Genomic DNA, 27,085 nt, shown 5'->3' with positions numbered 1-27,085 from the left:
GCGGCTGGTTTGTCCCATTTTCCACGCAGCTGTTTTCTGCCACCTTCCACCGCCCTCGTGCCCCCGTTCGCTTTTCTTACATCATTGTCAGCGCGCAGGTTCAAAACATGCCCCTCCGCCAACCGCGCTTCGAAGCTGCTGTTTAGCCAAAAAAATGCCATTTGCACAACTGGTTATCGGGCCTCCAGGCTCCGGTAAATCTACTTATTGCAATGGTATGCAGCAATTCATGTCCGCAATCGGGAGAAAATGTTCTGTCGTGAACCTTGACCCGGCCAACGATCACACTTCTTATACTCCGGCGCTGGACGTCCGCGACCTAGTCACACTTGAAGAGATCATGGCAGAAGACACGCTCGGTCCAAACGGGGGCATATTATATGCGATGGAAGAGATAGAGGGGAATTTTGAGTGGTTGAAAGATGGGTTGGAGAAGCTAGGAGGTACGTCTAGCTCAAATTTCCTCAACAAGTTTCCGAAATCGCTGAAAAATGATTATTTTGCAGATGACTATGTTTTATTCGATTGTCCCGGCCAGGTCGAAATCTTTACGCATCACTCTTCGCTTCGAAATGTTTTTTTTCAGATTCAGAAGCTTGGGTATAGAGTCTGCAATGACCCTTTCTCCCGATGTCCAATCACTCCAATGCTGCCTGAACTAACCTCTGCATACAGCTAGTGGTAATTCACCTCGTCGACTCGTATAATCTAACCCTCCCATCAATGTACATTTCGGCATTGTTGCTATGCCTTCGGGCAATGCTGCAAATGGATCTGCCACATCTAAACGTCCTCACCAAGATCGACAACCTCTCGAATTACCCCCCTCTCCCGTTTAACCTAGACTTCTATACCGAAGTCCAAGATCTTTCATATCTGATTCCTCATTTGAAAGAGGAAGCTCCGTTTTTAGCCAGCTCCAAGTTTGATGCTTTGAACAAAGCGATCGTCGAGGTGGTACAGGACTTCGGGCTCGTTGCTTTTGAGACACTCGCGGTGGAAGATAAGCAGAGCATGATGAGTCTCCTGCAGGCAATCGATAGGGCGGGTGGATATGCGTTCGGTACGGCCGAAGGAGCTAATGATACAGTGTGGCAGGTGGCTGTCAGGGAAGGTATGGGAACAATGGATATCAAAGATGTACAAGAAAGATGGCTGGATAACAAAGAGGACTGGGACGAGTTTGAAAGGAGAAATTGGGAAGAAGCAAAAGCACGGAACGAGGCAACCAAGCAAATACCTGGCGGAGAAGATGATGACTTTGACATGGATCTCAAAGCACATGTACCGGCAGACAGTGGAGTCAACATCATAAGAAAATAAAACCATGTGATAAGGACAAAGGCAAAATTCCACAGACGGAATTAGGGACTTACCTCTTGTAGAGATTCACAATAGCCTGGTGACTTATCCATCGCTATCTTCATCCTCATCCTCATCACTTTCGACACCTATTCCCATCCGATGTTCTTTGAGGGCGCCGCTTGGAAACATCTCTTGGAGAACATCCTTCCCTTCTTCCTCCCATTTCTTCGATAACCTCACAACCTCCAACCTCGCTCTCCGAATTGCTTCTTGCTCCGCCTTTTTCATCGTCCCAGATACCCGCACGACCCGGAAGACACAATCCAGCTGCTGTTTTTGGGACTTAAAAGAGCTATCTCTTGGAAACGCAGATTTGCCAATTCCGGGCCTTTTCTCTTTTGGTTCTGGTAACCGTGACATATATGTAAGCGCCGCCCAAACGAGCCGGTAGCTAGCACGCGGGCACCGGATTATCGCTGTGGATGTGGCCGGCGAGAGATATTTAACTAAGATGTTCATAAAATTAATAAAAAATTGGCCACGCGTGACAAAATAAGATTGAAAGAGATTGAAAGACGCATCTAATACCACGACTAGAGTATGGAAGAAAATAGAAAAACAGGTAACCCACCGCTAACACTCCCTGCACCCGCTCCTCCAAGTCTTCCCATGCCCCAGTCTCCAAACATATCACTTACCGTCTCCCTTATCATTCTGGCCAACAGTTGCGCTGTCAGGCAGTCAGGTGTAGGCCGGCAGACCTGTAAATGGAATTGGGTGTCTGGCGCATCCTTCCCCAGAGCTCGGGATTTGGCACCGGGCACAGCACTGGAGGACGTCGGGGGATAGAGGATGTTGACGAGGAGGTATCTGTGTTTCAGCCGCACCATAATTATACGGGGTTGTTGGCTCGATTCAGTCCTCAGTACCCGCACCTATTCCAAGGCTTGCCAGTTGATGATGAGTGCAGTGCGAATTTTGAATCCTTGAGGTTTTAGGAGGTAAAGTTCTAGCGGCTGCTTTTCGTTATCACTTTTGAGGTGTGCGGTTAGCTCGATGCTGCGCTGGGGATTTCCATCCCATGGTCCAATGATGGCCCGTGCGCAAGTTAATAGGGCCAAGCAAGCTCGCCGGGAGGTCACAGGGAACTCTCCTGCTTGTGAGGCAGTTAATTTGATGAGGAGGATCCTATCAGAGGAGCTCCAATCTCAAAGAAAAGACAAGAGGAAAATGGAAGTTTACTTTTTTTTCCCTCTTCTTTAGGGGTTTGGTTGATCTGCAACCTAAACAAAGAGCATTTTGTTGTCAGCGGACATGGCGGTGCCAGGATGGGAATTGAATTCACAAAACCAAGTGTGCAGGTTATGATTCATCTTTTCACAATAATATTTAACCTCAGCATGTTGCTATTCACATCTACCTCTTGCAATTAACTATGTCCTTGAGTAACAGGAATAGGGAGTACTCTTGCCCCATACCCTGTACGGAGTACACCCAAACTCTTTGCTCAATACAAGGCAACGTGCAGAAAAGATTCAGCATACTCCGGCACTTACGCAGGAGAGTTCCAATTTTAGCTCTTCAATGAATTTTATATGAGACAAACTGCAAACAAAGGCTGACGAGTTGTCTTCGCTGCTAGTGTTGGATACCGCAGAGCGAAAGAGAGGTGCAAACCTGAGTGACGCATGTCAACGTCTACCATGTCATTGGTGTGCATATTTTGTCCTCCGCCTAGCAAAGTCTTAGACAAGTGAATGCTCGGCGAGCAAGGTCCGGTATGTTTGTACCAGGATGACACATCCTCGAAGACTGGTTTGTGGCTGTGGTGTTTCAATCGTGGCCCAAGTACTCTGTACACGCAGTCACTTTTGATGGAAGAGATGGAATTGCCGACAGAGAGTTGTGCCAGAACACACACTTCATTCAGCAAGCCGCTCCGGTAAATTCGTTTATGCTCGGGCGGGAGAATTTACAAATGTGTCAAAGCCCGAAGACCAGCCCCCGTTTTAACTCCACCTGAAGTCCCAGGGTCTTCGTTAAGAAATTGACCAAAATAACCTACCGCATTGTTGGATTAACTAAATGGCTGCGGATCCCAGGCGACTTGCTAGGGGGAACGGGACTGATCGGAATTCAACGCCACACAAGGTGGACGGCAATTCGAGAGATGAGGTTGCAAGGTTCCGTTGGACCCTTGCTGGATCCAAGACTAAAGAACAGCGTCGGTCCGGCCACCATCCTATTCAAGATCCTAACGGTAGATCCTTGCCGCGGAGAGCTGGGCCCAAGCACCCAATGTGCCTGAATTCTCCTGATCATCTACTCAAGGACGTACAGATCCAACTTTTCTTAGCTCGCAAGGTGGGTAGTTATTCTCATTTGACAGTTGATATATATGCAATATCGCCCACATTTAAAGGCGGTTTGTCCCAACTTGTTGCATCTAGATGAACAACTACCTTGCTCTATCATGACCAAAATTTTAAATCACCACAAGGATCGTCCTTCCACTTGCTATACTTTGCGTGTACGAGCGATCCTAACCCTTGGCCTTTAATTATCCATAGGGCAGAGTCTCGACCATGTCACAGCTCAGTCCTAGGCTCGAAGATCACAATTTCGGAGAAAATTCCATCCAGGGTGTTTTCAGAAGAGAGGATCGCCAAGGCGTATGTTGAGGATGCCGTGGAACTCCCGGTGTAGTCACATTGGGCTCAACACAAGCAAAAAGCTGCAGCGTAACGTACTCCTCTCGGGCCCAGTGGAGGCAAATTTTCTGCGTCTGCTAACCTCAATGACAACATCGTGCCTCCGTGATGGAAGACCTTCGTCGAGACGGCCAAAACTTGCCCTTTGGCATTTTGAGAGTGGATCATAACCTTGCCCCGGTTTGACTCTCCCCGCGCCGTGTCTGGCTCCGTTCATAATCAAAGAGGGGTCAAATAAACGCGCAATACTCCGAAGAGGCATGGAATGGCAAAAGTTTTCTGCCTAGAAAATACATTCCTTGGGCTGCGGCGCAAGGATTTAAGAGTAAGCGGAAAAATAAACAAAACTAATCCATGATCAAAACTCCGTTTCTCTCCGAACTTTTCTCCAGTAATGTCCAGTGAAGGGGCAGTGAGACTCTTATGGCCGATACGTTCCAGTCTCCGCTTTGTCGTACATATCGTCAATTGAAGACCACAGAGAAGTCGACTCCGTGGCTGGCAGCCCTGGAAACCCTACCATGTCAAGAGCTTCAGTTGCGTTGCGGCACTCAGTACTCATTCAGTCTCACTTTATCCTCGTTCTTTGCTTATCATCCTTGGTCATCTTATGATCTTCCCCACCATCGACGACCGAGCTTTTCAATACCAACTCGCCACCCCCTCTTTTGCAAGCATTTAAACGACCTGCACAGCAACATGAGACGAGGACGCTTCTAGATTTGTTTTCATGCAGACAATGGTTCAGTAGCTATTGTGGAATTTTCAAAGTGCTAAGTGCACCCGTTCCTGTATGATTTGCATTGGGACTGAGTTGAATACCCGGGTAGCCCTCTTACAATGACAACAGTTAATTTTTTCCCCTGTTGACGAACATATATTTGTACTTGCCCTGTATCTACAGTGCAAAGGGCTAAGGTGCTCTTCGAAATCCAAACTTCTTCGGTATTTGGGGGATCAAGGATCGTACAGCATATTCCAAAATGACATGAATGAGTCGCTTATCCTCAGTCCCACAGTATACATGCTCTGATCCGGGCTGACTTTGTGTAGTAGGAAGGGTGGATTAGAAACGTGATAACGATCAGTTTCCGAGCCATTGCAAGTAGAGAATACCAGGAACATCGATCATTTTAGATCACCTATTAAATCTCCCCAGAGGTTAGGGTATCTTTTGTTATCAACAAGCTCATTTTACAGTTGAGCTTTCTCGTGCATTGCTTGTTGAAAAGCTCCCTCTTTGTGCTATAGCTGCTGCCCATCCTGAAGGAGAAGTATTCTTTCGGGGAGATCAAAGTTAGGCTCGTGGGATCCTAAGGATCCCAGGGAGTTCCACTCAAATTTTCTGGTTGAGTGGGTTAGCAATGAGGTGCCCACCGGAGTGTATCAAAGGGATCCGGTCAAACATGAACATCCACGGTTCAACATATATGATTGTCAGATCCCAAGGAATCCCCACATCGCCGCATGGTTGGTAATAACTGATCCAGGGGCCTTTGTGGGCTGAGCGCGCAGCGGAACCTGGGCCGGTGATTTGATTCAAGTGATGCTGTATTGCCGATATTCAAAGGAAAAGTACGGAGTATATCCATCCATCTTTCAAGGGAGGTCGCAAGCTGTACCTATAGCAGAGTCCACCTCTAATAGGTGGCCAGGGTGAAGGTGAAAGTGAAGGCGAAGAAATGATCCGTGTTGAAAAGCCTGTCGAACAACCCAAGCTTGAGGACGTAAATCCCATAGAGGCCGCTGCAATTAAAAGAAGCCTCGACGATTTACCTGAAGATGATGAGGAAAAGGGAGGGGGAAGTGAGGAAAAAGAAAACAAAGCAGAGGTGGACAGAAGAGGAGAGAAATATAACAGCAAAAACCGTTACACCTAGACATTCTCCCCACACGATCTCTCAACTTTGATAGTATGGAATTCTTGACTCCTTCTGGCGGGCTACACCGGGGATTACTTTAACTATTGAGTTACTTTCCTCAACTTTTCTTTTTGTATTTCTCTTTTTTTTTTTTTTGTCTGGGTGAAAATACAAACCGTCAAACATCACCAATCACGCATGATATTTTTCCTTTTTTTTTTTTTTTTGTGGGAACACCGGACTTCTCCTCTTCCAAGTATCTGTATTGTGATATTATCCTAGGTACCTGTAGCTTGTAGACAAAGAGAATACTCTGTAGTAAAGAGATGCTCACGTATACAGGGAACATGAGCTCATCCGCATCAGGAATGATTTTTATTATCTCATTGATTCTTCGTGCCTGATTGCGCTGCCGTTTTGCCAAAGCTTGTCTCATATCGGACAATTAGGGTGTGGCGTGTTCAGGGTTACATCACAAACGCCCGAAGCTGCCCTTGTCCGTGCACAAACATATCTCACGGGGAAATTAGTAACTAATCGGCAATGAGGAGAATTAGTTAGCAGATGGACAAGTCAAAACTTTTTAAGAACAAGGATGTCTTAGTTGATCCCCAGCCACTGGGATCCATAGTGACCCAATCTTTTCCCCAGTTATTATTATTAGGCTGATGAGGGTTCACAAGCCAGAGCAATGGAACAATAGTAAGCTACGCGTCGCAGCTAAAGCACCTTGGCTCTATGCAGAGTGCTCCGTAGTCAAGTTCAATTTTATCCCGCACCAGCTGGGCCATCAGCCATCACGAAATGGGAACTCAATGGCATCGCTGTAGCCCTTCCACCCTTATCTCAGTGACATGATTCCACACAAAGCTCTCGGCAGCAGACGAGGAACAACTCGCAGCAACAGTGCCTACAGGCATTTGAGCAACGCCGTCAAAGCGCGCGCTCCGTCCTGGATGCAATTGGAATCAACGGCCATAAGCCCGATTTTATGCATACATGGAGGGGCATTCTCACCCCAAGAGTCGCCCGAAAGGCTCGAGCTCCGTGACCCATGCGCCCGGGCTGGGCAGGGAAGCAGGCCAACGGTGCTGCTTGGCTGGCTGCGCTGAAGAAAACGCTGCGAGGCCTGCTCGTTGCCGGCCGTGTGGAGAAAGCCATATCCATGCAGGGTGCCGTCATCGCCCGTCATAGCCCGTCACGTGCCCTCTAGGCTGTTCTCGATCAAAATTTCCCGGCGCTGGCCGCCCAAGTGGCATTATCACCGCTGTTATTTGCAAATGTACTCCGCCCGAAGCGGCGGTCTGCGGATTATGGCATGCTTCTGGGGCGCTGGCGGGCGAAGCGCCTTTGCCTGCCGCAGGCACCATCCCGCAAACTAGTTCACCACAACGACCCCCTCACTCAGAGGGAATCCCACCTTGCAATAAAAGATAAATTTAGCTTGTCTGCACCGCTTGGGGTGGGGAGAGAAAAAAAAATTATCAAAAACACGTATTCATGCAAACATTTTAAAAGGGGTCAATATAGCTCACTCACAAAGCTGCCCGACGAGTCCGGTCTTCCTTCGTCCCGAACAGGGTTCATCTCCTCAAACAGCGACCCCCCAGTCTCCAAAAGGCGCGCCGTCACAGGTTGTGTGGCTGATCAGCAAGCTGGCGTGCTATTTGTCTGGAGCCCAGCGACTCATACATACATCATGTGTTTGGGCCTGAGCTAACCTATTTGCATGGCACGGCGAAGCAGAGCTTGGCTCCTCTATTTTTCCTCAGGTTAGATGAGTAAACAGGCAATAGTTGGCTGGCGTGAAGCGGGGATCCAGCGTATCACACGTGAAATCATGAGATCGTCCCGTTTAGTCAGAAATGACATTCCCTGTCCCACGCCGCTCAACGAGTTTGTAAGCTTTCGAGGCGGTCTGGAGGTAGCACTCAGGGGGAGGGACGAAGCCCTTGCGATGTGCCGCAGAGCCCCCCGGGTCACGCTCCATTTGCAATTCCACCCGAGAGGCATCTCAACCGGAAAAAAGCACTAGAGCAGCACGATTGAAAACCCATCCAAGTTGGCGGTACAAGGCCCTCGCGCACACACAAGCATTGGCTGCTGGAGTTGCATAAATTCTGAAAGATCTGTGTGTGTATATGTGTATGTGTGTGTGTGTGTGTGTGTGTGTGTCGCGAGCTTGCTTGCTTGTACGACATGGATGGATCCTGTGCTGTCGAGAAACTCACATCAACCGGCCGAGAGCCGTACGGAAGGAGAGACAAAAATGTAACTAGCTAGTTAACCAGTTTAACCGGACTTGTGTTGAGGAGTTGGCAAGAATAAGCAAAGTGCGGTAAAACGATGCCACCAGAGTGGCCGAACATCCCTGGCATAAAGCTGAGGAGGTGGGAAAAACAAAGGTTCTTGGGTGCGGAGCAGGGGAGGCCCGCGGCTTTAAGATGCCTCTTAAGTAACTATGAGCCCATAACGACATAACTACAGCGACACCGCGGGCTTGTATTAATAGCAATCCCCAAGTTTATCTGGACTAGCCAGACGCGGATTCGTATTCGTGCTGCTCGGAGGTTGCGCACGAGGCCTGTCGTGCCCGTTCGCTTGGCCCCGAACACCCGCCAATGACGGGCCGCCCCAGCCCAACTAGCGCCCCCCAGCGCCTGCAAACCGGGCAGCTTCCCCCCCCGGCCGCAAGCATCCCTCGGAGATCGTAACCAGCCAGCAGCCGCCCATGCCCACTCGCAGGTCTCATGGGATATGTTGGACGTGGGATAGTCACGGCGTGGTCATGCCAACAGTTTCTTGCTCGGAGATGCAAAATCACCAGCAAGGATGGCAATGTCGCCATTTGAGATGGCAGCCCATTCCACCAAGACCTTTCGTCAACTTAACCTCTGTACTCCCTCCCTCTCTCTCTCTCTCCCTCTCCCTCTCTGCCTCTCCCTCTCCCTCCGGACCATCCGCACCTTGGCCCGTTACCATGGAGAGCACAATACACTCCTACATACGCCTATTGGCGATGTACATTGTCGATACAGTCGGCCTGACCTCGACGTCATCCTCGCATTGTCCTATTCGAAGAATGGGCATCCTATATAGCAGCCTCTCTCTCTGGCGCCATGAACCCCCCAGACCCACGAAGACCTCCATGGACCTCGCGAGCCTCCCTCCCGAGATCCTCCTCTGCATTGGCGAGCATCTGGATGAAAAAGACCTGAACTCGCTCATCAGGACGGCCAGAGTATTTGCCGAACTGCTCTCACCCCAGCTCTACGACTTCGTGGTGGGCTGCCGCACACGCCACGCCTCTTCCGATCTGGCACCCAACTCGAGCTTCAAGAACGGTGCTCTATCGCATGCCGGTCGCTGGCATTCGCGCTATGCGCTCAACTACTTTCGTACAAAGCGAGCCGACATCCTTTTGCGCATGGACCAGGAAGGAGGGCTCCTCCTAAACAGAATCGCACGTGCCGGGAACGCAGAATTGGTATCGATTCTCCTGGCTAGAGGTGCAGACGTCAACGCCCACTATCGTGATCCGCATGCGTTGGCCTGGGCGGCGAAACGGGGCCACAAGGACGTTGTCCGCATACTCCTTGACGCAGGAGCGGATGATGACGTCTTCAAGCCCTGCCAGAAGACGCTATTGCACGCAGTCTATCGATATAGATTCAACAAATGCCCCGTGATCTCTCAGATGCTGATCGACCGGCTCAAGGAGCGCGGCGAGATATCAAAACGAAGTTCTGACAATTCCACGGTTTTACACTACGCCGTTAGATATAACAAGACATACGCCGTACCGCAGCTGATCAAAGCTGGTATCGATTTGATGGTTCTCGACAGCGATGGTTTGTCCGCCCTGGATATTGCCATCAAATTTGGAAAAATGGACGTCGTGCGCCTACTGCTTCAGGTATACCCGGGACCCTGGCCGTCTTATTACATTCAAAAGGCCATATGGGAGGCATGCGACAGGCTTGATCTCGAGATGCTTGAGCGAATCGTGCCTCTAGTGGAGTCTCGAACTATACCCGTGGATATTTCGCTTTTCGAGAGAAGTCGAGCCGGGCTGACGGCTCTCCACGTCGCAGCCCGCGGACCCAAAGACTGGGCCCGAGTGTCTGACAGTGCTTTCTCTCGCGAATCACACTGCCTTGTCAAGCGATGGCAGAAGGTGGTCGACCTCCTCCTGAAAATGGGCGCCAGCATCTCCGCCCGGGATTGTATCGGACGCACGCCGTTCCTGTACGCAGTCGAGAACGGCAGCCCGGAGAGAATACCTTTCTTGCTCCAGAGACTCGGCTCCACGACCTCGATCCGTGATCACCTGGGCCGCACGCCGCTTCATGCCGCGGTGCACAGCGAAAAGAGCGAGCTCATGGTCCGATGGCTGCTCCCGCTCGGTTTCGACATCAACGCGCAAGACTCCCACGGACAAACGCCACTGCACTACGCGGCTACGTGCGCTTCGACCCTGCCGACTCTGGAATACCTACTCAGCGCCGGTGCCGATGACTCGATTTGCGATAGGCAGGGCTTGCCCCCGAGTCATTTCGCCGCTACCCAAAGACGAGATGCAGGTCTTAGGCTATTCGTCAACGCGGGTGCCGCTCTGCACAGGAACTGTGAACTGTGCTTCCGGAAATCCATTGAGTGGAGAACGGACCATGGCGAGTGGCAGAATCTCTCGGAACCTTCGGATCTAAATGACCTCTTCGACCAGAAATAAAGCTGGGACTTTTTTAAATTACACCACACCTCCACACATCCCACGCTTACCATATATCTAACCAACGATCTCTTCCTCCGGTGTCTTACCCTCGACTCCTTCACGAAATTAACGACTTTGAAATAGGAATTCTTTTTCGTTTTATTCCTTTCAGGGGCGCAGCGATGGAATGGCGTTTTTATTATTATTTTTATTATTATTATCATTTTTCTTTTTTTTTATTATTCCGGCCTGTTCTGAAAATACCCTTGTTTATTGCATTGAGCCTTTTGCCTGCATTTCTCCTGTTTTGTTTCAAGGAATATATATACCCAATCTCCATACCGAATTGTATCTCTGCTCTCTCCTTTTTTATTATTATTATTATTTTTATTTATTTCTATTTTGGCTTTCCTGCGCCTTCATGCGAAATGATTCATCAACGGCCTTGTCAAGCACATACATACATCTGTCCCAGCATGAGAGTCCAGCTCTTTTTTTTTTTAAAAATTTTTTGTAAGCCAAGCATTCTACTCATTTTACGCATGCATCCACACAAACAGCTACAGTGCTAGGTTTTTCAACTCTTCTGTCCGTCGCAAGATTTCCCGGATATCAAGCTTCGCAGAAATTAGCGGAATTGAAATGAACAAATTATCAAGAACATGAAAAAAGATATCTTCTAGCTATTCTAACCTAATTGGATTCTTTTTCCCCGTTTTACCAACATGTTCATTAACTCTCCCGTGATTTTCTCCTCATAAAGGTTCTGGCCGGGTCTTTCCCACAGTAATCATGGCGGTGAACTGGGAATAAGACCGGGATTATGCACATATCAAAAATTGGGGTGCTCAACAAAAAAGCAACCCGCAACAATAATAGGATCACACACAAGAATATTAAAAAGGGAATTCAAGAGACACGTAGAAAAGAAGAAGTAATTACCCTAGTCTGTAAAGAGGATCCCATAATATCATTCATTGTTTTGTTAAGAGGAGGTTAAAAGGAGAAAATTGTCAAAAAAGGGACCCCCTGTTTACATGCTAACTTCCACACGGCCTTCTGCACCTCCCTTCTGCAGAGTTGGGAGCAAGTATGTAATATCATCCCAAGGATGACGATACAGACCAGTGCGCAGTCTCTTCTGATCGAGGTAATGGGCAATCAAACCGATACTACGGCCAAGAACGAAAAGACCGTTCAGCACACCCATGCTCAAGTAATCCTCGGCTTCTTCTGGGCTGAAAGCTCCACAGTTGCGCATGAGATCGACGAAGCAGACGGCAACACAGCCGTCGACGTTGAGGATGAGGTTATCCTTCTTGGACGTAGTCACTGTCTCGACGGCAATGGCATAGTCGAGCAACTTGTGGCTAGGGAAGTGCTTGACGACAAATTCCTTGACGAGCTCGACACGGAGATCGGGGTTGTTGCGCGACTTCACCTTGTGGCCGATACCGGGAACTGTCATGCTTTGTCAGTGGCAAAATTTTCACATGAAACACAACGCGATAAACCTACTGAGTTTGTTTTCCTTGCGCATTGTATCGACAAAATCACGTGGGCTGAGACCCTTGTCGAAGGCCTTTGTGAATTCCTCGGCAGCACCGTCCAAAGCCCCACCAAAGCGTGATCCAATGGTGAGAAGACCAGACACCAAGGCGCTGATCAAATCCTTTCCGGCTCTGGTGGTGATGATGGTGTTCATGGCGCCGGACACAGCCGGACCGTGATCGGCAGTCAACATCAGAACCATCTCCAAGAACTTGCTGGCATAAGGGGGAAGGCGACGGCGGAACCACAGGAGAGACATGACACCGCCGATCCCAATGTCTTCCTTGAAGACATCCGAGATTGGCATTCCGGCGTACAGCAACTCTTGGCCACGGTCGTCGGAGATGGTAGAAATGAAAGCGGCAGGTTTACGGATAAGACCCAATTCCTGGGCCCAGGCATAGTCGATAGGGATCTTGGGGGGGATAGGTTCGGGCTGTGGTTTGATGATTCCTTGCTTGACAAGCTTCTGGTAGACAGCTCTGAGGACCTCGGGGAGCTCTTCAAAGGTGTCTGGGACATGGATGCCGGCTTCTCTCATGGCCTGGTTCTTCATCACAGCAGTTTCCAATTGAGAGTTTGCCGACGCACCTGCGTGACCGAATTGAACTTCGGTCTTGAACATGCTTGCGCAAGTACCAATAGCCCATGCGACGACGGGCTTGGTGATGGTGCCATTCTTCACAGCCTCAATGACACGGTATTCCTCAACACCGCCAACTTCACCGAGGAGAAGCAGGATCTTGCATTGAGGGTCGGCTTGGAATCGAAGCAAGTGATCCAGGAAGGTGGTTCCTGGGTACCGATCACCACCGATGGCGATACCCTCGTAGACACCGTCGGTGGTTTGAGAGACAATGTTGTTCAGCTCGTTGGACATACCACCGGACTTGGAGACGTAGCCAACAGACCCCTTGCGGTAGAGCTTGGAGGCAACGATGTTGTCCATCATACCTCCGGTGTTACCGATCTTGAAAGCACCAGGCTTAATACCGCCGACGGTGGCGGGACCGATAATCGTAACACCCTTCTCCTTTGCGGTAACCATGATCTCGCGGGCACGCTGCCAAGCGTTAGTGTTTTTAAGATCAACGAAGCGGCCGGGGGCTTTATCTTTTAGAACATACTCTCTCCGGGACACCTTCGGCGATAATGGCGATGGTCTTGATCTGAGGGTATTGCATCAGCTCCATGGTAGAGCTGTACACACTTCGCGAGGAAGCAAAGTTGACGACGACATCAACGTCTGTGTGTTTTGCCATGGCCTTGCCTACGCTCTGGTAAACCGGCAGCAAAGTCTCGCTTGTGCCCCAGTACCTGTTTTTTTTAGGCATCAGTAAAAAACGAGCAGGTTCAATTGAAGCAAGAGAGAGAGAGAGGGGGGTAAGAGAGAGAGGGGGGAAGCAGTCCAACTCACATTTTGCTGACGAATTGTCCACCGAAGGTGTAGATGATACCTGCGACGGATGGTGTGGTGCGCTTGCAAATGAAGTCAAAGTCCAGCATCCCCTGGACGGCTCTGGGCTGCATGCCACTGTGCGACCGGGGGGGGTTAGAGCTGTAGCCACGTGGGATATGCTATGCACTGTAGGTAACGGCCGGCTACTCACTATACGAAGCATCGCGTCTTGTTGTGAAAGAGATTGTGTTCCAGGGGGGTCAGCGGTCTGCTGGCGGCCTCGAAGCGGCGGATGTTGTCATTTGCGCGAAGGTTTCCATCGCCGGAGGTCGCGAGAGGTGCAGCGGAAGGCATTGTGAGGGAAGGGCGGATTACTGTTTTTGCAGGAGCTTAGCAACATGTAGCGGATGGGAATAAGACTTGGATATAACAGGATGATAGGCAACTTTCTCGTTGAGAGTAGTAGACTAACCTTTTCTTTTTTTTTTTTTTTGGGTTGAGTAATAGTGAAAAAAATGTCGACTTGGGGGAGTGGTGGACGACAGTGAGCACGAGGGGGGAGAGAGAAGCAACTGGATTAAAGGATTAATTAGGGAACTCTTAGAGTAGAAGATGAAAAGTCGTGAGAGCAGAAAAAAAGAAGAAGAGGAACGAAGAGGGGAGGGGAACAAGAGATGATTGTCAGAGTGAAGAGATAGTTTTTCGGAAAGCGAAGAAAAGAAAGATGAGGTGGTGGTGGTGGTTGATGTTGTTGAGGCAGCTGAACAAGGCGGTTTGGTTGGCTGGAAAGCTCCCCGGTCAACCACCCAAACAGCAAAAGTCAAACGCAGTTCGAGGCTTTCGCATTGGGACCCGCGCTAGGCCCGATGCGGCTAGGGCTTCCCCAATGGATGGAATGCTTGGTGGGGAACTTTCTTCAAACGGGAAAAGGAAAAAAAGACAGGCAGGAAGGGGCGAAACGCACGCTGGATTTCCTTTTCTGCCGGGATGGGGCCAAGGAAGTCGCGTTGGACCCAAAAGGGGGGGAAGGAGCTCCTGTGGGTTTCGGTGAGCGGCCAGCCTCAGGGATTGCGCGCGCTGAATTACGAGTACGATGCGCGCTGCTTTGCTGCCCAATCTCTCTCTTTATCTCTCTTTACTGTATCTCTTTTTTTCTCTATCTTTTTCTTCCAAGGTTCCAATTGCGACCTCTCCGGAGCCGGACAAAGTCAAACAGGCAAAGAGTCGATATCGGAGCTTTTGTGTTGTTTCCGTAGTCCGTACGAGTAAAAAACAAAAGTGTTTTTATCTATCCTCCACGCTGTACCCCGGACATATACGTAGTATCTCTCTCTCTCTCTATATATATATATATATATATATAATAACACGTAGCTATTAATTAATTACTCCGTTGTCCGAACCCGCACAGCGAGATACTCTGTACTCCGTACATATTAAACCATTTTTAATTTACGTTGCCAACTGGAAGTAGTTATGAACAGCAGACGGCGCAACGCAGCATCGACCATTTATCTCTGACGAGGGATTTTACAGCCCCGTTACTAGCGGTAACGAGGTCCCAACGAAACCTAATTGAGACAGCCCATTTTAGGAAAGGACCCGAGGGAGCGACCCAGTCAGGAAGCAGCCCCGCCCCACCACCCAGCTGGTCGGCCCCTGCCTGCCCTGGCGAATCCCGGCCCCTTTTGGGTGACTAAGCCGGGCTAGGCGTACGTTGGTTACTAGAGCTTTAGGGCGGTGGGGTTCAGAGCGGCGCCAATCGCTGTCCGGTGCAATGACAGAACAGCTTCAGCAAGTCCTCAACAACAAAGCCTTTTTTTTTTCCTCGCTCACCAACAAACCGTCTCTGCACCACCAACATCACCAACATCACCACCACACACCGCGGACCGATCTCTCCGCCGCTTTCTCTTCTTCCAGGTCTCCATACTCATACTCATTCCTGCTCTCATCTCTGCTCTCCTGTCTCTCTTCTGCAGCTTCATATCCTCTCTGCTTCTCTTTCTCTCCCCCTCTCTCTCCCCCCTCTCTCTCCGCCTTCTCTCCCCATCTTGATCATCCTGCTACAGCTCTACACTCGAAACAAAAAAGAAAAAAAATATTACTTTACCTACCCTAACCAGCTTCACTCCTAATCATGTCGGCCAAGTCAATCTACGAAGCTGATGGCAAAGCCATCCTCAACTACCACCTCACACGTGCGCCAGTCATCAAGCCCTCTCCTCTCCCCGCTCCCACCACACACAATGCTCCCGCAAAGCTCGCTTCCCTCCACTTTGACGAGGACTGCTCCGTCGAAGGCGTCCTCGACCAGGCCGAATCCACCTATCCCTGGCTGCTCGCCAAAGGAGCCAAGTTCGTCGCAAAGCCCGATCAATTGATCAAGAGAAGAGGCAAGAGCGGCCTGCTGGCGCTCAACAAGACCTGGGAGGAGGCCAGAGAATGGATTGCCGCCCGCGCCGGAAAACCACAGCAGGTCGAGACCGTCACCGGTGTCCTGCGACATTTCCTCGTTGAGCCTTTCGTCCCCCATCCACAAGAGACCGAATACTACATCAACATCAACTCCGTCCGTGAGGTAAGCGCCACAACTAACCCCCCCCCCAAAAAAAAAAAAAAAAAAAAAAAAAAAAAAAATCTGGCTTGGCCTGCGCTCCTGGGCAGCGCGCGAATCAGGCGGCTGACTGCTTCCTCCACAGGGCGATTGGATCCTGTTCACACATGAAGGAGGTGTCGACGTAGGAGACGTCGACGCCAAGGCAGAGAAGCTCTTGGTTCCCGTTAACCTCAAGAACTTCCCGTCGAACGACGAGATCGCCGCCAAGCTGCTCAGCAAGATTCCCCAGGGCCTGCACAATGTCTTGGTCGACTTCATCACAAGACTATACGCTGTCTACGTCGACTGCCAGTTCACTTATCTGGAGATTAACCCCCTCGTCGTGATCCCCAACGCTGACAAGACGTCCGCTGAAGTCCATTTCTTGGATCTGGCGGCCAAGCTCGACCAGACCGCCGAGTTTGAGTGCGGCACCAAGTGGGCTGTTGCGCGCAGCCCGGCTGCCCTCGGAATCCGCGCTCCGCTCAAAAACGATGACAAGGTGACCATCGATGCCGGCCCACCGATGGACTTCCCAGCACCCTTTGGCCGTGAACTGAGCAAGGAAGAAAAGTTCATCGCCGACATGGACGCCAAGACCGGCGCCTCCCTCAAGCTCACCGTTCTCAACTCCACCGGCCGAATCTGGACTCTCGTTGCCGGTGGTGGTGCCTCCGTCGTTTACGCTGATGCCATTGCCTCCGCTGGCTTCGTCAGCGAACTCGCCAACTACGGTGAGTACTCCGGCGCGCCCACCGAGACCCAAACCTACAACTACGCCCGCACCGTGCTTGACCTCATGCTGCGCGCGCCCATGCACCCAGACGGTAAAGTTCTCTTCATCGGCGGCGGTATCGCCAACTTCACCAACGTCGCCACCACGTTCAAGGGCGTCATCCGCGCACTGAGAGAAGTCGCGCCGGTCCTCAACGAGCACAAGACCCAGATCTGGGTCCGTCGTGCCGGCCCCAATTACCAAGAAGGTCTGAAGAACATCAAGGCTGTCGGCGAGGAACTCCACCTCAACATGCATGTCTACGGCCCCGAGATGCACGTCAGCGGGATTGTGCCTTTGGCGTTAAACGGGAAGACAACTGATGTCAAGGAGTTTGGTGAAGCATGATTATAACGAAACTCATTAATTAAAAAAGAAAATACATTTGGCCCGGTCTTCTTCTTATTATCACTCTTCTTTTCTAGACTATCGTTCTTGTATGAGAAGTTAATTACCGCCCCGCCCGAAATAATGAATTTCATAGATGCTTCGGCTTCTCCATCTGTTCTGTGCTTGGTATCGCCAGCTTTTAATGTGATTTTTTTCTCATCCTTCCCTGACACCAGTACGCCGCATTCCTTTTTTTTTTTTTTTTTCTCCCAAACAAAAAAAGGATGAGTATGTGACATGCTTTGATAGACAAAAACAGTGTCATCACAGGTACTTTCTTGGGATACCTAACCAAAAGGGGAGATTGATAGAATTGGCAGCCGCCCTCCCTCCCCAACAAAAAACCGTATCGTGACAAGATTCTTCACATAAAGCCGGGGCATATTGGCATAGGATCCTCCCAGGTAGAAATTGGAAGAACGTTCCAAACAGTATAGTCAGACAAAACTCTTCTCATCGAGTATGTAGGCCAGATCACCCTATCCTCCACGGCCTTCTCAAAGAAAGCAATCGGATAGCCGTTGTCCAAAAGCATCCTCGTCATCATTTGCCACCTACGCGCAACGGAGATGACCAGGAGATCTTCCCAGTAGGAGTCTGGGAGGTACCACATCAGCACGCCGTGGCTGATTAAAAGACCCAACATCTCGAGGTGGCCCATGCTGACGACCCATTCAACCAGGTGGTACGTCTGGTCGTGCGTGTCCAGTGAAATATTCAGGTTTGCGCCGTATTCGATGAGCAGGTCCATAACCTCGCAGTCAAAATTGATAGCAGCCATTTCCACCGAGGTCCTAAGGCCGTTTTGTTCCCTGGCTGGTTCGTCCACGACCGCACCGTGTCTTAGCAACACCCTGGCGCATCTGGCGCATCTGGCGCTCTGGTTAAATGTTGCGATGTACAAGGCACTCTCTCCCTCTGGGTCGTGAGCGGCCGGGCTAGCTCCAATATACAGGAGGCGTTCCACGATCCCGTCAAAGCGGCGTCGGAGGGCCATGATGAGTAACCTATCCAGAATTGTTCTGAACTGCGTAGTGAGGGTTGGAATATCGTGCGGGTACTGCTCAAGGTTTCGCTTGTGGAGAGAATGGAACTCTCGAAGGGCTATTTCGGAAATCCACTGTGGCGCAACGGTCATGACCTTGGCTACTCCGCTTCTAAGCAGGACAATCGTAGCCATTCCGCGCCAACTTCCTATGGTGGAAGCATTATGGTGAATAAGCCATGGTGTCAATCGAATGCTGAACAGTTAGAAAGGAGCCCCGGGGGGGGGGGCAGCCATGCATTGGGGAATGCAGGCAAGAATGGGGAGGAATGGACCAAAAAGGAGCAACTTACGGCAGACGCAGAAGAAAGCGCTGATAGTACTCCAAAAAGTCAGGCCATCAACGAGCGACATAAAGCTGCTGGATGCATCAACTCCGTCACAGTTTATAAGGTAATTTATGATCATCCCTCGGACCTCTCGTGTCAGCCTGAACCAGGATACTAATTTTGCTTGGTGGGAAGTGATGGCCCATGCCGTAAAACTAGTTGGCTGAGGCATTTTGGTTTAACTGTGCTTCTGGACTGGACGTTGGAAAAAATCACGGTACATCTGCAGCATATGTATAAAGGTAAACCTGACGACAGGGAAGATAGAGACAGAGATCGATATAAAGTCTCGCAGACCCCATCTTGCTCGCAATCCTCGCCGCATGAGAGCTCTTGCCGTGGGAAGGGATTAAATGTCCCGAAAGAGTAAAGGGAAAGAGCGGAACTTTTCAAGTACCCTGTTCTTCCCGGAGACACCAGGGTTGTCTCCGCGGATGTGGTGAGCCCTGTTCTTCATCATCATCAGCTATAGTTGGTCCAGAGGGCAATTCTAAATATGGTGACAGAGTCAGTCCACTGGTGGTGGGATGGCTGTTGTTGAGATCTTAATTGCATCCATATTCAGCATGAGAAGGTGATCTTTTGGTTATCGTCTTATGTTTCTAGTCCGGATTGTTAATATCAGCAACTTGAACGAAAAAAAAGGAAGTGTCATAATCGTACCTTCTGAGTGCACTGGGAATCCTGGTGTGTGCTGCCGCGATCCTCTATGACTAGAGCGTCTGTATGACGGGTGATTTAGGTTGAAGGTATAGCCTGAGTCTCCCCTAAGGGGATCTCTCTGTGCATGCTACACCATTGGATCGCGATATCACACATACGGGATTTCCGTTAGCTCACTCCTCATCTTCCTCTAATATGCTGCTGCCCATGGGGTCATTCGACCTTCGAAGCCAGCGGGGATATATATATCTCGTCCTCGGACGTATCCCACCGGACCACCTGCGTCTCTGACCCTCGTTCCCGAGAGTTGCCATCTCAAAATCGTCGGTCTCATGCTCTTTCAACGATCCTGTCACTGAAATATGAGCCGGCTCTTTTTGCTTCAGGAGCTGCTCAGGGGGCGAAGGGGCTATATTCAACATCTGGTATGCGGACCGCAAAGTACGGTGCAGCATGTAGCCCGCAATTGCCCCGAAGAGGAATGCTGTTCCGAAAAAGTTGTATACCGGCTGTATGCAATTTTAGTTTCAAATTCATCACACGAGAGAACTAGCTATATGATGCAAGGGAATATGCGTGATCGGTCATGTTGTGGAAAACGGCATGGAGTTTCAAGATACATCAATGGGCATTCAATGCTTGGGTATTTTCTGATATGTGACAGGTGTCGTCGCATGGTATAGGGGATAGGAGAGGGTTCCGTATTCACCTCAAGCCTCAACAGCATCCGTATCAAAAGCACCAGGACATAGTAAACCTGGCGGAGAGGTAGGAGCAAGGGGCGTGTAAAAAACTTGAGTAGGGAGAATGAAAGTGACAAGGAAAATGATACAGGATGAACAATGCTTGCGGAGAGAAGAGGGACGAGTATCGTGAGCGGGTTCATCGTGCGCGAGTTTTTCAGAGGTTGAACGACGACGACAGGAGGGATTCAAAAAGTGAAAAGACCTATCAATCAATGACTGAGAGTTTGTGGAGCTGGGTGCATAGCTCGAGTCAGATCTATAGTGTTATTCAATTCCCATCCAACTATTGCACCTTGTATGGGGGAGAATTGTCAAGGGTCGTGGTTGATTGTGAAACTGTGCCGCCTGGTTTCTACCCTTCGTCCACGCCAAGGCTTCAACATTGAGGATCAGACCGAATGACGACAGACATCTCCTGTATGCAAATGCACACAGACTACGGAGTACAGAGTACACAATACACATTCCAAGGAGATATCATAGGTGAATCGCCTCTGAAAAAAATAGTACTTGTTGACTGTCACCTCGGACTTCACTCCCTTGGTGATGTACACCAGCAGACACAGTCGCCGTCGTGTGCTCATGACCCCATCACACTAGGCAAAAAAATGTAACAATTGCGGACACCACAGCCCCGAAGCTTTAGTGTTTCTATTCAGACCAAATTTGAATCAACTGGAATCAAGAGAAGTATTTGCATACAAAGAAATCCACAGAATTTACAACTATGTATGAATCCTTCGATATATGTAAGGGGATGACTTCAGCAGCAGTCAAACATCTTAGAAAAAGTTGGAAACTATTATAACCTACAACAAGACAATATAGAATTAGCTAACTGGCGTTTAAAAGATTTCCAACAAAGCTTTGAGTAAATCTAAATGCCATTGTTTAATGTTGATAGCATTGCGGTACACCAAACCAATCCTGCTGCTATCCCTCGAGGTACCCAGTCAACCACAATTATAATACCCTCTGCTTCTAAGCAGACAGTCTTGTACGGAAGAAGAAAAATTTTCTTTTTCCTGCTTGATTAGTATTTGCAATGATGCACACGGATTCTTACCATCCCATGTTTTTAGTTTCATGCCAACAAAAGGCCCACTTCTGACTTTATAATATCTCCAAATTTTGCTGCCTGTAATACCATAGCTGGCCCTGCGCGAATATCTATGCCAGATCACTCTTGAAGGGTTGAGGTTGCAGGGGCATTGGAGAATGCTTGTAACAGAGGACAGGAATCCAAGAAGGATACAAAAGGTCAAAAACACTCTGTCGCGATAATGGCAGAATAATGCTCTGGCCACAGGTGTAAATACCCTGGTAGGCCTAAGACAATTCAAGTGCATGAGGATAAAGATGATCTTGTTGTCTTGTGCCCTGCATAAGTTGAGGTGGACAGGACTCCATACAAAAGAGCTGAGATGGCCATGCTGGTTAATGGTCAAGGGACAATGCTTCCCCCCGCTCCTCCTCCTCCTCCTCCTCCTCCTCCGTTATATTTTTAGTCATTAACGCTCTGCTCAGAATATATATATTTTTTGTACATAAAACCCTTGGTCAAACACGCTCAGATTAAGTTGGCAGACGACGCACCAGTACCGAATGTGGGCCACCATGTAAGCTTATTCCAATTATGCTCAGCGAAAAACCCACTTGGCCCTCCCCACAGCGAGCATTTATGTTGGCCGACGCACCGGGCGCTAGTTGATTGAGCCAATTATGGAAAAGCCGGTTCATCCTCACTCGTCCGAGTCCCTTTGGCATACGGAGTATAGTGTCACATTTCACTTCAGGGTCCGTGAGGCAGCTGCGAATTTACTGAGTCGTGCGATTTCCCGTTAGCACACAAACTCGCAATGCCTCCGCAGCATCGCATCGCGTACCTCGACCGAGTCCATATCAAAGAGCCCATTTGCGCGGTAAATATATCATTTCGTACCGTAAACCTCTGCTCACTTGCTAGTTTCCAACATGAAGGATGATGTCCTTTACTTTTCCAGCATTGTGAGAGGCCGCAGTGGTTTCCAAGAAAACTATCACTTTGGGAAATGTAAGTTTCCCTTCTGGTTCTGTCCGCGGAGATACGATATCAGCAGGAGCAATACCTAGCCAGGCAAATTGCATTCTGGAAATTTTGCCAAGGAAGATTATTCCAATGCATGAAAAAGGTTGATTCTTCCATTTTAAATAATGACGAGGGCAGAGTAAGCTTCCAGCGGCATGACGAAGACCGTCACCAAGAAGTGTTGCAACCGGCTCTTAAGGCAGCTGCGTAACACACCCGCTAACTAATCCTCCTTGCATCAGCACTCGCATAGGAGCTATACAAGTTTCTATACAAGTTTCAAGGAAACGGAACTTTGTACTGATCTCTTGAACTGAGGGATACAATTGTGTCTCTCTTCTCGCGACTATATCTTCGAGAATTGATTCGGCGCGCGCCGCTTCTGCTCATGATGTCGCCTAAAAATAGATAAACGGAATGACCGACAAAAACTCTGGGTGAAATATTTGGGGAGTAGAATACATCCATTGTTCTAGAAGTAGTGGATAAACTGCTGTTCATGCATACTACTAGCGGTAGCTTGCCGTAGCTCCGGTGTTTGGATGGAGAGCGTGATGAGTTTTTCTTCCCACACCTACATGGCATGTCTGTCCATCGCAGTGCCCAATGCAATGGAGCTGGGTGATAAGGCACCTGTTCGACACCTGTCAGAGCAGGAGCTTTACCAGGGTTGATAAATGCCGATCTGACAACTGTCCCCGTCGATCAGGTACAGCTGGGCTAAAAAAAGGAAAAAGAGGGAAAGGAAAAAAAGGATACCATCAGTGACTGGGCGCCACGCGTCAAATTCAAGTACGCAATCCGCCAGGCGCCATCTCTATGTGGACGGAACCGATGGTGAAACAGACGGGACAAAGCGGTATCAAAATAAGACTGAGAAATTGATCGAAATGGCCTGATTCAATGACCCGGATCAGTACGTGTTTTGTCTTCCCGAGCACAATAGTAAATAGGAGGAAGATCTCAAGTTCTTCAGGATTCTTGCATGGTATAGATGAGGAATCGAAGGAATTGGCAATTGAAACCCGTATTCATGTTGAATACGCGATGTACCGTGAAGCACAATGGCAGGGCGCCTAATTAAAAAAAAAAAAAAAAAAAAAAAAAAGGAAAGGCAGTCGACAAGTCTTTTGTCACATCTTACATCGTCCTTGTGGTTCTGCTTTTTAAGCCCGGTTCGGGTGCGTATACGACGTGTCTGGACCTTGAGAAGCCATGATACGTCGTATTCGATGTCAAGGAAGCACGTGTGGCGTTTCTTGCACCGGAAACCGGCATGTCCGGGTGTGAACTGACGGATGAGCCTTTGCAAAGCTAGAAGTCAGCTTAGAGCGCTGGATTCGCCTCGACGAAGTTCACACTCGGGTCGTTATATTGTGATTGGGAAAAAGGACAAGTGCGGTGGCGTGTCGTTTTGGTGTGGTGACTAACACCATAAGGCGACGTTGGGCCATGCTGGACTGTTGACAACCAACTGCCATCAACCCCTACTCCGTACACGCTATGATTTTGGACGCAAGACATTCTCAATCAAGCAGATATATTTGATTATTCTTACCAACTACTCGCTGCAACCATTACCAGACAACAGACCAACGCCCGTCTCCCATCAGACTTACTCGAGGAATCGTTGTGGCGGGTTTATTTTCTAGGTCGTCGTGTTCGACAGAGACAGTTCTCTTTTCGAAACCCAAGACAACAAAACGGGGTGGTCACTTGTATAGCACAAAGGTCCAAGAGAAGAGACGGAGAACAAAATATAACACCAAATTATTAACAGGGAAATAAGCTCCCCTTTCCCAGATGTCAATTAGATACAGGATAAGTAATAAGTGTGAAGTGAAATCAGGTGTGTTATATTCGTTTCTCCCCCCCGTAAAAAGTCACAGACACAACATTGTACACCCATAGCCGTGGTCACGTCGCAGAATAGAGCGTTTTTGACTTTCGGGAATCCCGAATCCCAGATCCCCACTCCCTTCACCCCCAACGAACGATTGCCCATCGCCCCATTTCAATCCAAATGAAACTTAGAGCCTCCCAGAGAGGGAGAGCAGAGAAGAGAGATCGTGAAACCTTTTATCGTGTTGCGGACATCCGGGTCATTTCGCCTTCCAATGCCTGCTGAGTTGTTGTCGAGAAAAAAATGAACTTGGGAAAATGCGCGAGGGGAATAATTGACGCCATGACGACGTGCTTGTCAGTTTTGCTGATAGTCTAAATTTACAGGTAGGCAGCGAGACCGAGGAGAGCAGCAGCAATGCCGCCAACGCTGGCACGGACGTTGGAGCCAGCACCTGGGAACTCAGCTGGGGTGGAGGCAGTTGGTCTGCCAGTGACGGTGAAGGAACCGGTGCCAGTGGGGACACCACCGCCAGTGCCGGTTGGGACGGCAGTGGGCTCCTCGGTAGGCTCATGAGTCGGCTCAGCGGTGGGCTCAGCGGTGGGCTCGGCAGTGGGCTCCTCGGTTGGCTCAGCGGTGGGCTCAGCGGTCTCGGATGGCTCGGGAGCGGCGGTGGTGTCAACTGGTGGGATCTCAATTGGGACACCGGCCTTGGAGCACTGGTCAACGACGATGTTGGAGACGGCTGGATTTTCAACATGTTAGCTTGCCATTTCGACTTTCTTTCCATCTTCTCATCTTATCCCATCCTTGCGCGAGATGCAAGAATTTGGTGTCGCTTCACTTACAGATACGGGCGTCGAGAGGGCAGGCCTCCTCAACGCAAGGAGTGATCTGTCCTGGGAGCTCAGGCTTGGAGCAGTGGCACTTGAAGTCGGTCAAGCGAGTGCAGCCATCGTTGCCGAGAGCCTCAACGAAGCAGTTGAGCTAGCATCAAGCCGTTAGCATTCCAACAGTCCTTCTCGTTCCTCTCCACAAAAGGTTCGAACATACAGCGCAAGGTGGGATATCTGGGAGCTGGGCACTGGCGAGGCCGGCAGCGACGAGAGCGATGAGAGCGTGAGAGAACTGCATTTTGATTATGTATGTGCGTCTAACGGACGAGAACGATTATCCTCCCTAATAGTACAGCAAAAAAAACGACAACCGGGGTTGGAGAATTAACGATAGTCTTTGATGGACCACGAAACGAATGTATATTTTTATATGGGGAAGGAAAATAACTGAAGGACTAAGGGGGAGGGAGAGGTCGGGGGTGGGTGGGCTTCTTATATTTTAAGTCCGCCCAAACAACCCGTATTTCCCAAGATTTTTATCGTTCCCTGGTTTCTCTCCTCTCTGGTCCCTTTACCCATGAACCCCATAACAAGAACTGGGCGTGCAGGGTACCGCACTAGTAGTCGAAGGGGAAAAAAGGGTACTGGGTTGGCTGGAGGTTCCACCTCTCCACCCTCGAATTCTCTTGCCCCAAATTCCCGCCCTCCCCTTGCGTGTTTGTTGCTAGTGGTAAGACTATTTTGGCTTAAACTTCTCGAATGGCGAGGTTGCTTTTCTGTTTTCGCTTGGGAAGGGGGGGGAAATCGGCAGCAACGCGGCCTTGATTCACATGCAATCGCGGGCTCGGGGCAGACCGTCCTTGTCATATGAATAATGACGATTGCATTGCCTTTACGAGGAAATAATACTCCCGCCTCTACATGTGTCCTTGAAGGTTTGGATTCGCTGGCGGGCCTTTTTTTAATAAATGTTTCTTTTTCTTTTTGGTTTTTCAGTGAGGTGTCTATTGTGATCTTCCCCTAACGGAGTACATCCAGTCATTTGTAGCAGACGGTCCTGATACCTCGTGGTTGGTTCTGAGGGACTGCTACCCCATCCTTGGTCATTTAACTGGATGGAGCTGTTAATTACCACCGTGGTAACGGTTCCCGGGCACCAGAAAAGACACACGCTGTTTTCTTCCCCCGCCGTCCTCTTCCTCCCGTTGTGTGTAGAATTCATTGGTAGAGCTTGATTCGCGCCTCGATTGTATTACCAAGTTTCGAGATTCAGCCTTTTGGCGCCCTCAAGGCTTTCTCTGAAGACTTGAATGGATGTTTTGTAGTGAGGTTGCGGGCTACCCTTATCCGGTGGTGGCAAGCGCACGACCTGCAATGGCCGTCACACAGCCTGGACGTAATACTCGGAAAAACCGGTTACTGTACTCCCTCCATCGCGAAGGTAAAAAACCAATATCTTGGGACTATTTACCGCGAGGGGGGCAAGTGGGGTGGGTGTTAGAGAAATACACCTGGAGCTTGTACCACTTCGCCTGCCGCAAACCACGCGCAACCAGCGCATTGGAGGTTCCTGTACATTCCTGAGAAGTCACGAACCTCCATTTGTTCCCACCACAATACAGTACATACAGGATTCTGAACGTGTTTGTTGAATAACCAAGTAACCATACCACTTTCAGGCCAGGCAGTCCACCCACACACACCCCCCCCCCCCGGCTCAAGGTTACAGGCCGCGAAGCAGAAATACAATGCTGCACGCCCGGGATAGCTGGTCTAGCGCGGCAGCGATATTCACTGAACTAGCCACTTTTGATCGCAGGGCATACGTAACTGGACTTGGCTGGCAATCGTCCTCGTTCTTCCAGAGCGTCGATGGAAAACAGAGCGGGCGCAGTCCACCACACATGCGGAAGCTCGCGTGCGGGCGCATTGTTCCCGCGAATGTGATATTCTTCTTTTCTTCCTTCCTTTCCTTTTCCTTTTCTTTTTCCTTTTTATTTATTTATTTATTTTTTTCTTTCTCTTCGTTTCTTCAGTATGAGTCGATTTATTTCGTGGATATCTGCGAGTTTCGAAGAGAAAGGCGAGAAGCGAGACCAAGGAAGGGGGCAGTTTTGAATGTCTCAACCGCCGGCCCACAGGAGACGATTTGATTGGCCAGACGCGGGAGAGACAATTCCAGACAAAAAAAAAAAAGATAAAAAATCCTTCTGCCGGCGCCGTCTGTGTGTCTGGCTTCCTGACGAAGT

The 27,085-nt window shown here is 49.6% G+C and overlaps 11 protein-coding genes across 11 annotated transcripts; 4 read left to right on the top strand and 7 right to left on the bottom strand.

Annotated features, from left to right (window-relative positions):
- Positions 1-154: 154 nt before the first annotated feature.
- CIMG_09685 (ATP binding protein) lies at positions 155-1,323 on the top strand (the record flags this gene model as incomplete). Its single annotated transcript, XM_001240063.1, has 3 exons — positions 155-443; positions 507-607; positions 676-1,323. The coding sequence occupies 3 exons, from the start codon at positions 155-157 to the stop codon at positions 1,321-1,323; spliced, it is 1,038 nt and encodes a 345-aa protein (XP_001240064.1).
- On the bottom strand, positions 680-2,331 carry CIMG_12406 (ribonuclease P/MRP protein subunit POP5). Its single transcript, XM_012358764.1, has 3 exons — positions 1,937-2,331; positions 1,377-1,811; positions 680-1,078 (listed from the first exon to the last, which is right to left on the bottom strand). The coding sequence occupies exons 1-2, from the start codon at positions 2,193-2,195 to the stop codon at positions 1,408-1,410; spliced, it is 663 nt and encodes a 220-aa protein (XP_012214187.1). The 5' UTR covers positions 2,196-2,331; the 3' UTR covers positions 680-1,078; positions 1,377-1,407.
- Positions 2,332-2,474: 143 nt separating this feature from the next.
- On the top strand, positions 2,475-4,999 carry CIMG_12969 (uncharacterized protein). Its single transcript, XM_001240064.2, has 3 exons — positions 2,475-2,658; positions 2,758-3,669; positions 3,876-4,999. Exons 2-3 carry the CDS (start codon positions 3,391-3,393, stop codon positions 3,984-3,986), a joined length of 390 nt encoding a protein of 129 aa, XP_001240065.2. The 5' UTR covers positions 2,475-2,658; positions 2,758-3,390; the 3' UTR covers positions 3,987-4,999.
- Positions 5,000-6,510: 1,511 nt separating this feature from the next.
- CIMG_12968 (uncharacterized protein) lies at positions 6,511-7,891 on the bottom strand (the record flags this gene model as incomplete). The annotated part of the gene is made up of 3 exons (XM_001240066.2): positions 6,511-7,298; positions 7,418-7,521; positions 7,711-7,891. The coding sequence occupies 3 exons, from the start codon at positions 7,889-7,891 to the stop codon at positions 7,257-7,259; spliced, it is 327 nt and encodes a 108-aa protein (XP_001240067.1). The 3' UTR covers positions 6,511-7,256.
- An 820-nt stretch (positions 7,892-8,711) lies between these two features.
- CIMG_09689 (uncharacterized protein) lies at positions 8,712-11,263 on the top strand. The gene has a single exon (XM_001240067.2). The coding sequence runs from the start codon at positions 8,859-8,861 to the stop codon at positions 10,608-10,610; it is 1,752 nt and encodes a 583-aa protein (XP_001240068.1). The 5' UTR covers positions 8,712-8,858; the 3' UTR covers positions 10,611-11,263.
- Positions 11,264-11,301: 38 nt separating this feature from the next.
- Positions 11,302-14,197, bottom strand: CIMG_09690 (ATP-citrate synthase subunit 1). Its single transcript, XM_001240068.2, has 6 exons — positions 14,015-14,197; positions 13,754-13,916; positions 13,561-13,677; positions 13,271-13,460; positions 12,111-13,206; positions 11,302-12,053 (listed from the first exon to the last, which is right to left on the bottom strand). The coding sequence occupies exons 2-6, from the start codon at positions 13,894-13,896 to the stop codon at positions 11,626-11,628; spliced, it is 1,974 nt and encodes a 657-aa protein (XP_001240069.1). The 5' UTR covers positions 13,897-13,916; positions 14,015-14,197; the 3' UTR covers positions 11,302-11,625.
- Positions 14,198-15,376: 1,179 nt separating this feature from the next.
- On the top strand, positions 15,377-17,557 carry CIMG_09691 (ATP-citrate-lyase). Its single transcript, XM_001240069.2, has 2 exons — positions 15,377-16,123; positions 16,245-17,557. Exons 1-2 carry the CDS (start codon positions 15,683-15,685, stop codon positions 17,262-17,264), a joined length of 1,461 nt encoding a protein of 486 aa, XP_001240070.1. The 5' UTR covers positions 15,377-15,682; the 3' UTR covers positions 17,265-17,557.
- A 113-nt stretch (positions 17,558-17,670) lies between these two features.
- CIMG_09692 (uncharacterized protein) lies at positions 17,671-18,852 on the bottom strand (the record flags this gene model as incomplete). Its single annotated transcript, XM_001240070.1, has 2 exons — positions 17,671-18,500; positions 18,645-18,852. 2 exons carry the CDS (start codon positions 18,850-18,852, stop codon positions 17,671-17,673), a joined length of 1,038 nt encoding a protein of 345 aa, XP_001240071.1.
- A 33-nt stretch (positions 18,853-18,885) lies between these two features.
- On the bottom strand, positions 18,886-20,400 carry CIMG_09693 (uncharacterized protein). Its single transcript, XM_001240071.2, has 3 exons — positions 20,053-20,400; positions 19,344-19,852; positions 18,886-19,282 (listed from the first exon to the last, which is right to left on the bottom strand). The coding sequence occupies exons 1-2, from the start codon at positions 20,227-20,229 to the stop codon at positions 19,517-19,519; spliced, it is 513 nt and encodes a 170-aa protein (XP_001240072.2). The 5' UTR covers positions 20,230-20,400; the 3' UTR covers positions 18,886-19,282; positions 19,344-19,516.
- Positions 20,401-22,244: 1,844 nt separating this feature from the next.
- On the bottom strand, positions 22,245-23,482 carry CIMG_09695 (uncharacterized protein). The gene is made up of 3 exons (XM_001240073.2): positions 23,302-23,482; positions 22,917-23,052; positions 22,245-22,790 (listed from the first exon to the last, which is right to left on the bottom strand). The coding sequence occupies exons 1-3, from the start codon at positions 23,433-23,435 to the stop codon at positions 22,437-22,439; spliced, it is 624 nt and encodes a 207-aa protein (XP_001240074.2). The 5' UTR covers positions 23,436-23,482; the 3' UTR covers positions 22,245-22,436.
- Positions 23,483-23,896: 414 nt separating this feature from the next.
- On the bottom strand, positions 23,897-25,285 carry CIMG_09696 (proline-rich antigen). Its single transcript, XM_001240074.2, has 3 exons — positions 25,054-25,285; positions 24,849-24,987; positions 23,897-24,745 (listed from the first exon to the last, which is right to left on the bottom strand). Exons 1-3 carry the CDS (start codon positions 25,132-25,134, stop codon positions 24,381-24,383), a joined length of 585 nt encoding a protein of 194 aa, XP_001240075.1. The 5' UTR covers positions 25,135-25,285; the 3' UTR covers positions 23,897-24,380.
- Between the last annotated feature and the right edge of the window lie 1,800 nt (positions 25,286-27,085).

Source organism: Coccidioides immitis (genome assembly GCF_000149335.2).
Source record: "Coccidioides immitis RS genomic scaffold supercont3.2, whole genome shotgun sequence".
Lineage (NCBI taxonomy): Eukaryota > Fungi > Ascomycota > Eurotiomycetes > Onygenales > Onygenaceae > Coccidioides > Coccidioides immitis.
The sequence above is the reverse complement of the archived record's forward strand: the minus strand, read 5'-3'. Positions and strand labels throughout refer to the sequence as shown.

What these genes read in the sequence shown, in the direction of transcription:
- CIMG_12406 (XM_012358764.1), bottom strand. Translation starts at nt 2,195, where the DNA reads ATGGTGCGGCTGAAACACAGATACCTCCTCGTCAACATCCTCTATCCC. An exon ending in GGGTGCAGGGAGTGTTAGCG is followed by an intron (nt 1,812 to 1,936) that starts GTGGGTTACCTG and finishes TGAACATCTTAG; the next exon opens with TTAAATATCTCTCGCCGGCC.
- CIMG_12969 (XM_001240064.2), top strand. Translation starts at nt 3,391, where the DNA reads ATGGCTGCGGATCCCAGGCGACTTGCTAGGGGGAACGGGACTGATCGG. An exon ending in AACTTTTCTTAGCTCGCAAG is followed by an intron (nt 3,670 to 3,875) that starts GTGGGTAGTTAT and finishes AATTATCCATAG; the next exon opens with GGCAGAGTCTCGACCATGTC.
- CIMG_09689 (XM_001240067.2), top strand. Translation starts at nt 8,859, where the DNA reads ATGGAGAGCACAATACACTCCTACATACGCCTATTGGCGATGTACATT.
- CIMG_09690 (XM_001240068.2), bottom strand. Translation starts at nt 13,896, where the DNA reads ATGCCTTCCGCTGCACCTCTCGCGACCTCCGGCGATGGAAACCTTCGC. An exon ending in AAGACGCGATGCTTCGTATA is followed by an intron (nt 13,678 to 13,753) that starts GTGAGTAGCCGG and finishes CCGGTCGCACAG; the next exon opens with TGGCATGCAGCCCAGAGCCG. An exon ending in CCGAAGGTGTCCCGGAGAGA is followed by an intron (nt 13,207 to 13,270) that starts GTATGTTCTAAA and finishes AACGCTTGGCAG; the next exon opens with CGTGCCCGCGAGATCATGGT.
- CIMG_09691 (XM_001240069.2), top strand. Translation starts at nt 15,683, where the DNA reads ATGTCGGCCAAGTCAATCTACGAAGCTGATGGCAAAGCCATCCTCAAC. An exon ending in ACATCAACTCCGTCCGTGAG is followed by an intron (nt 16,124 to 16,244) that starts GTAAGCGCCACA and finishes CTTCCTCCACAG; the next exon opens with GGCGATTGGATCCTGTTCAC.
- CIMG_09693 (XM_001240071.2), bottom strand. Translation starts at nt 20,229, where the DNA reads ATGAACCCGCTCACGATACTCGTCCCTCTTCTCTCCGCAAGCATTGTT. An exon ending in GGATGCTGTTGAGGCTTGAG is followed by an intron (nt 19,853 to 20,052) that starts GTGAATACGGAA and finishes AATTGCATACAG; the next exon opens with CCGGTATACAACTTTTTCGG.
- CIMG_09695 (XM_001240073.2), bottom strand. Translation starts at nt 23,435, where the DNA reads ATGCCGGTTTCCGGTGCAAGAAACGCCACACGTGCTTCCTTGACATCG. An exon ending in AGCAGAACCACAAGGACGAT is followed by an intron (nt 23,053 to 23,301) that starts GTAAGATGTGAC and finishes TCATTGAATCAG; the next exon opens with GCCATTTCGATCAATTTCTC. An exon ending in GTGGCGCCCAGTCACTGATG is followed by an intron (nt 22,791 to 22,916) that starts GTATCCTTTTTT and finishes GGTGTCGAACAG; the next exon opens with GTGCCTTATCACCCAGCTCC.
- CIMG_09696 (XM_001240074.2), bottom strand. Translation starts at nt 25,134, where the DNA reads ATGCAGTTCTCTCACGCTCTCATCGCTCTCGTCGCTGCCGGCCTCGCC. An exon ending in CAGATATCCCACCTTGCGCT is followed by an intron (nt 24,988 to 25,053) that starts GTATGTTCGAAC and finishes GCTTGATGCTAG; the next exon opens with CTCAACTGCTTCGTTGAGGC. An exon ending in CCCTCTCGACGCCCGTATCT is followed by an intron (nt 24,746 to 24,848) that starts GTAAGTGAAGCG and finishes TTGAAAATCCAG; the next exon opens with CCGTCTCCAACATCGTCGTT.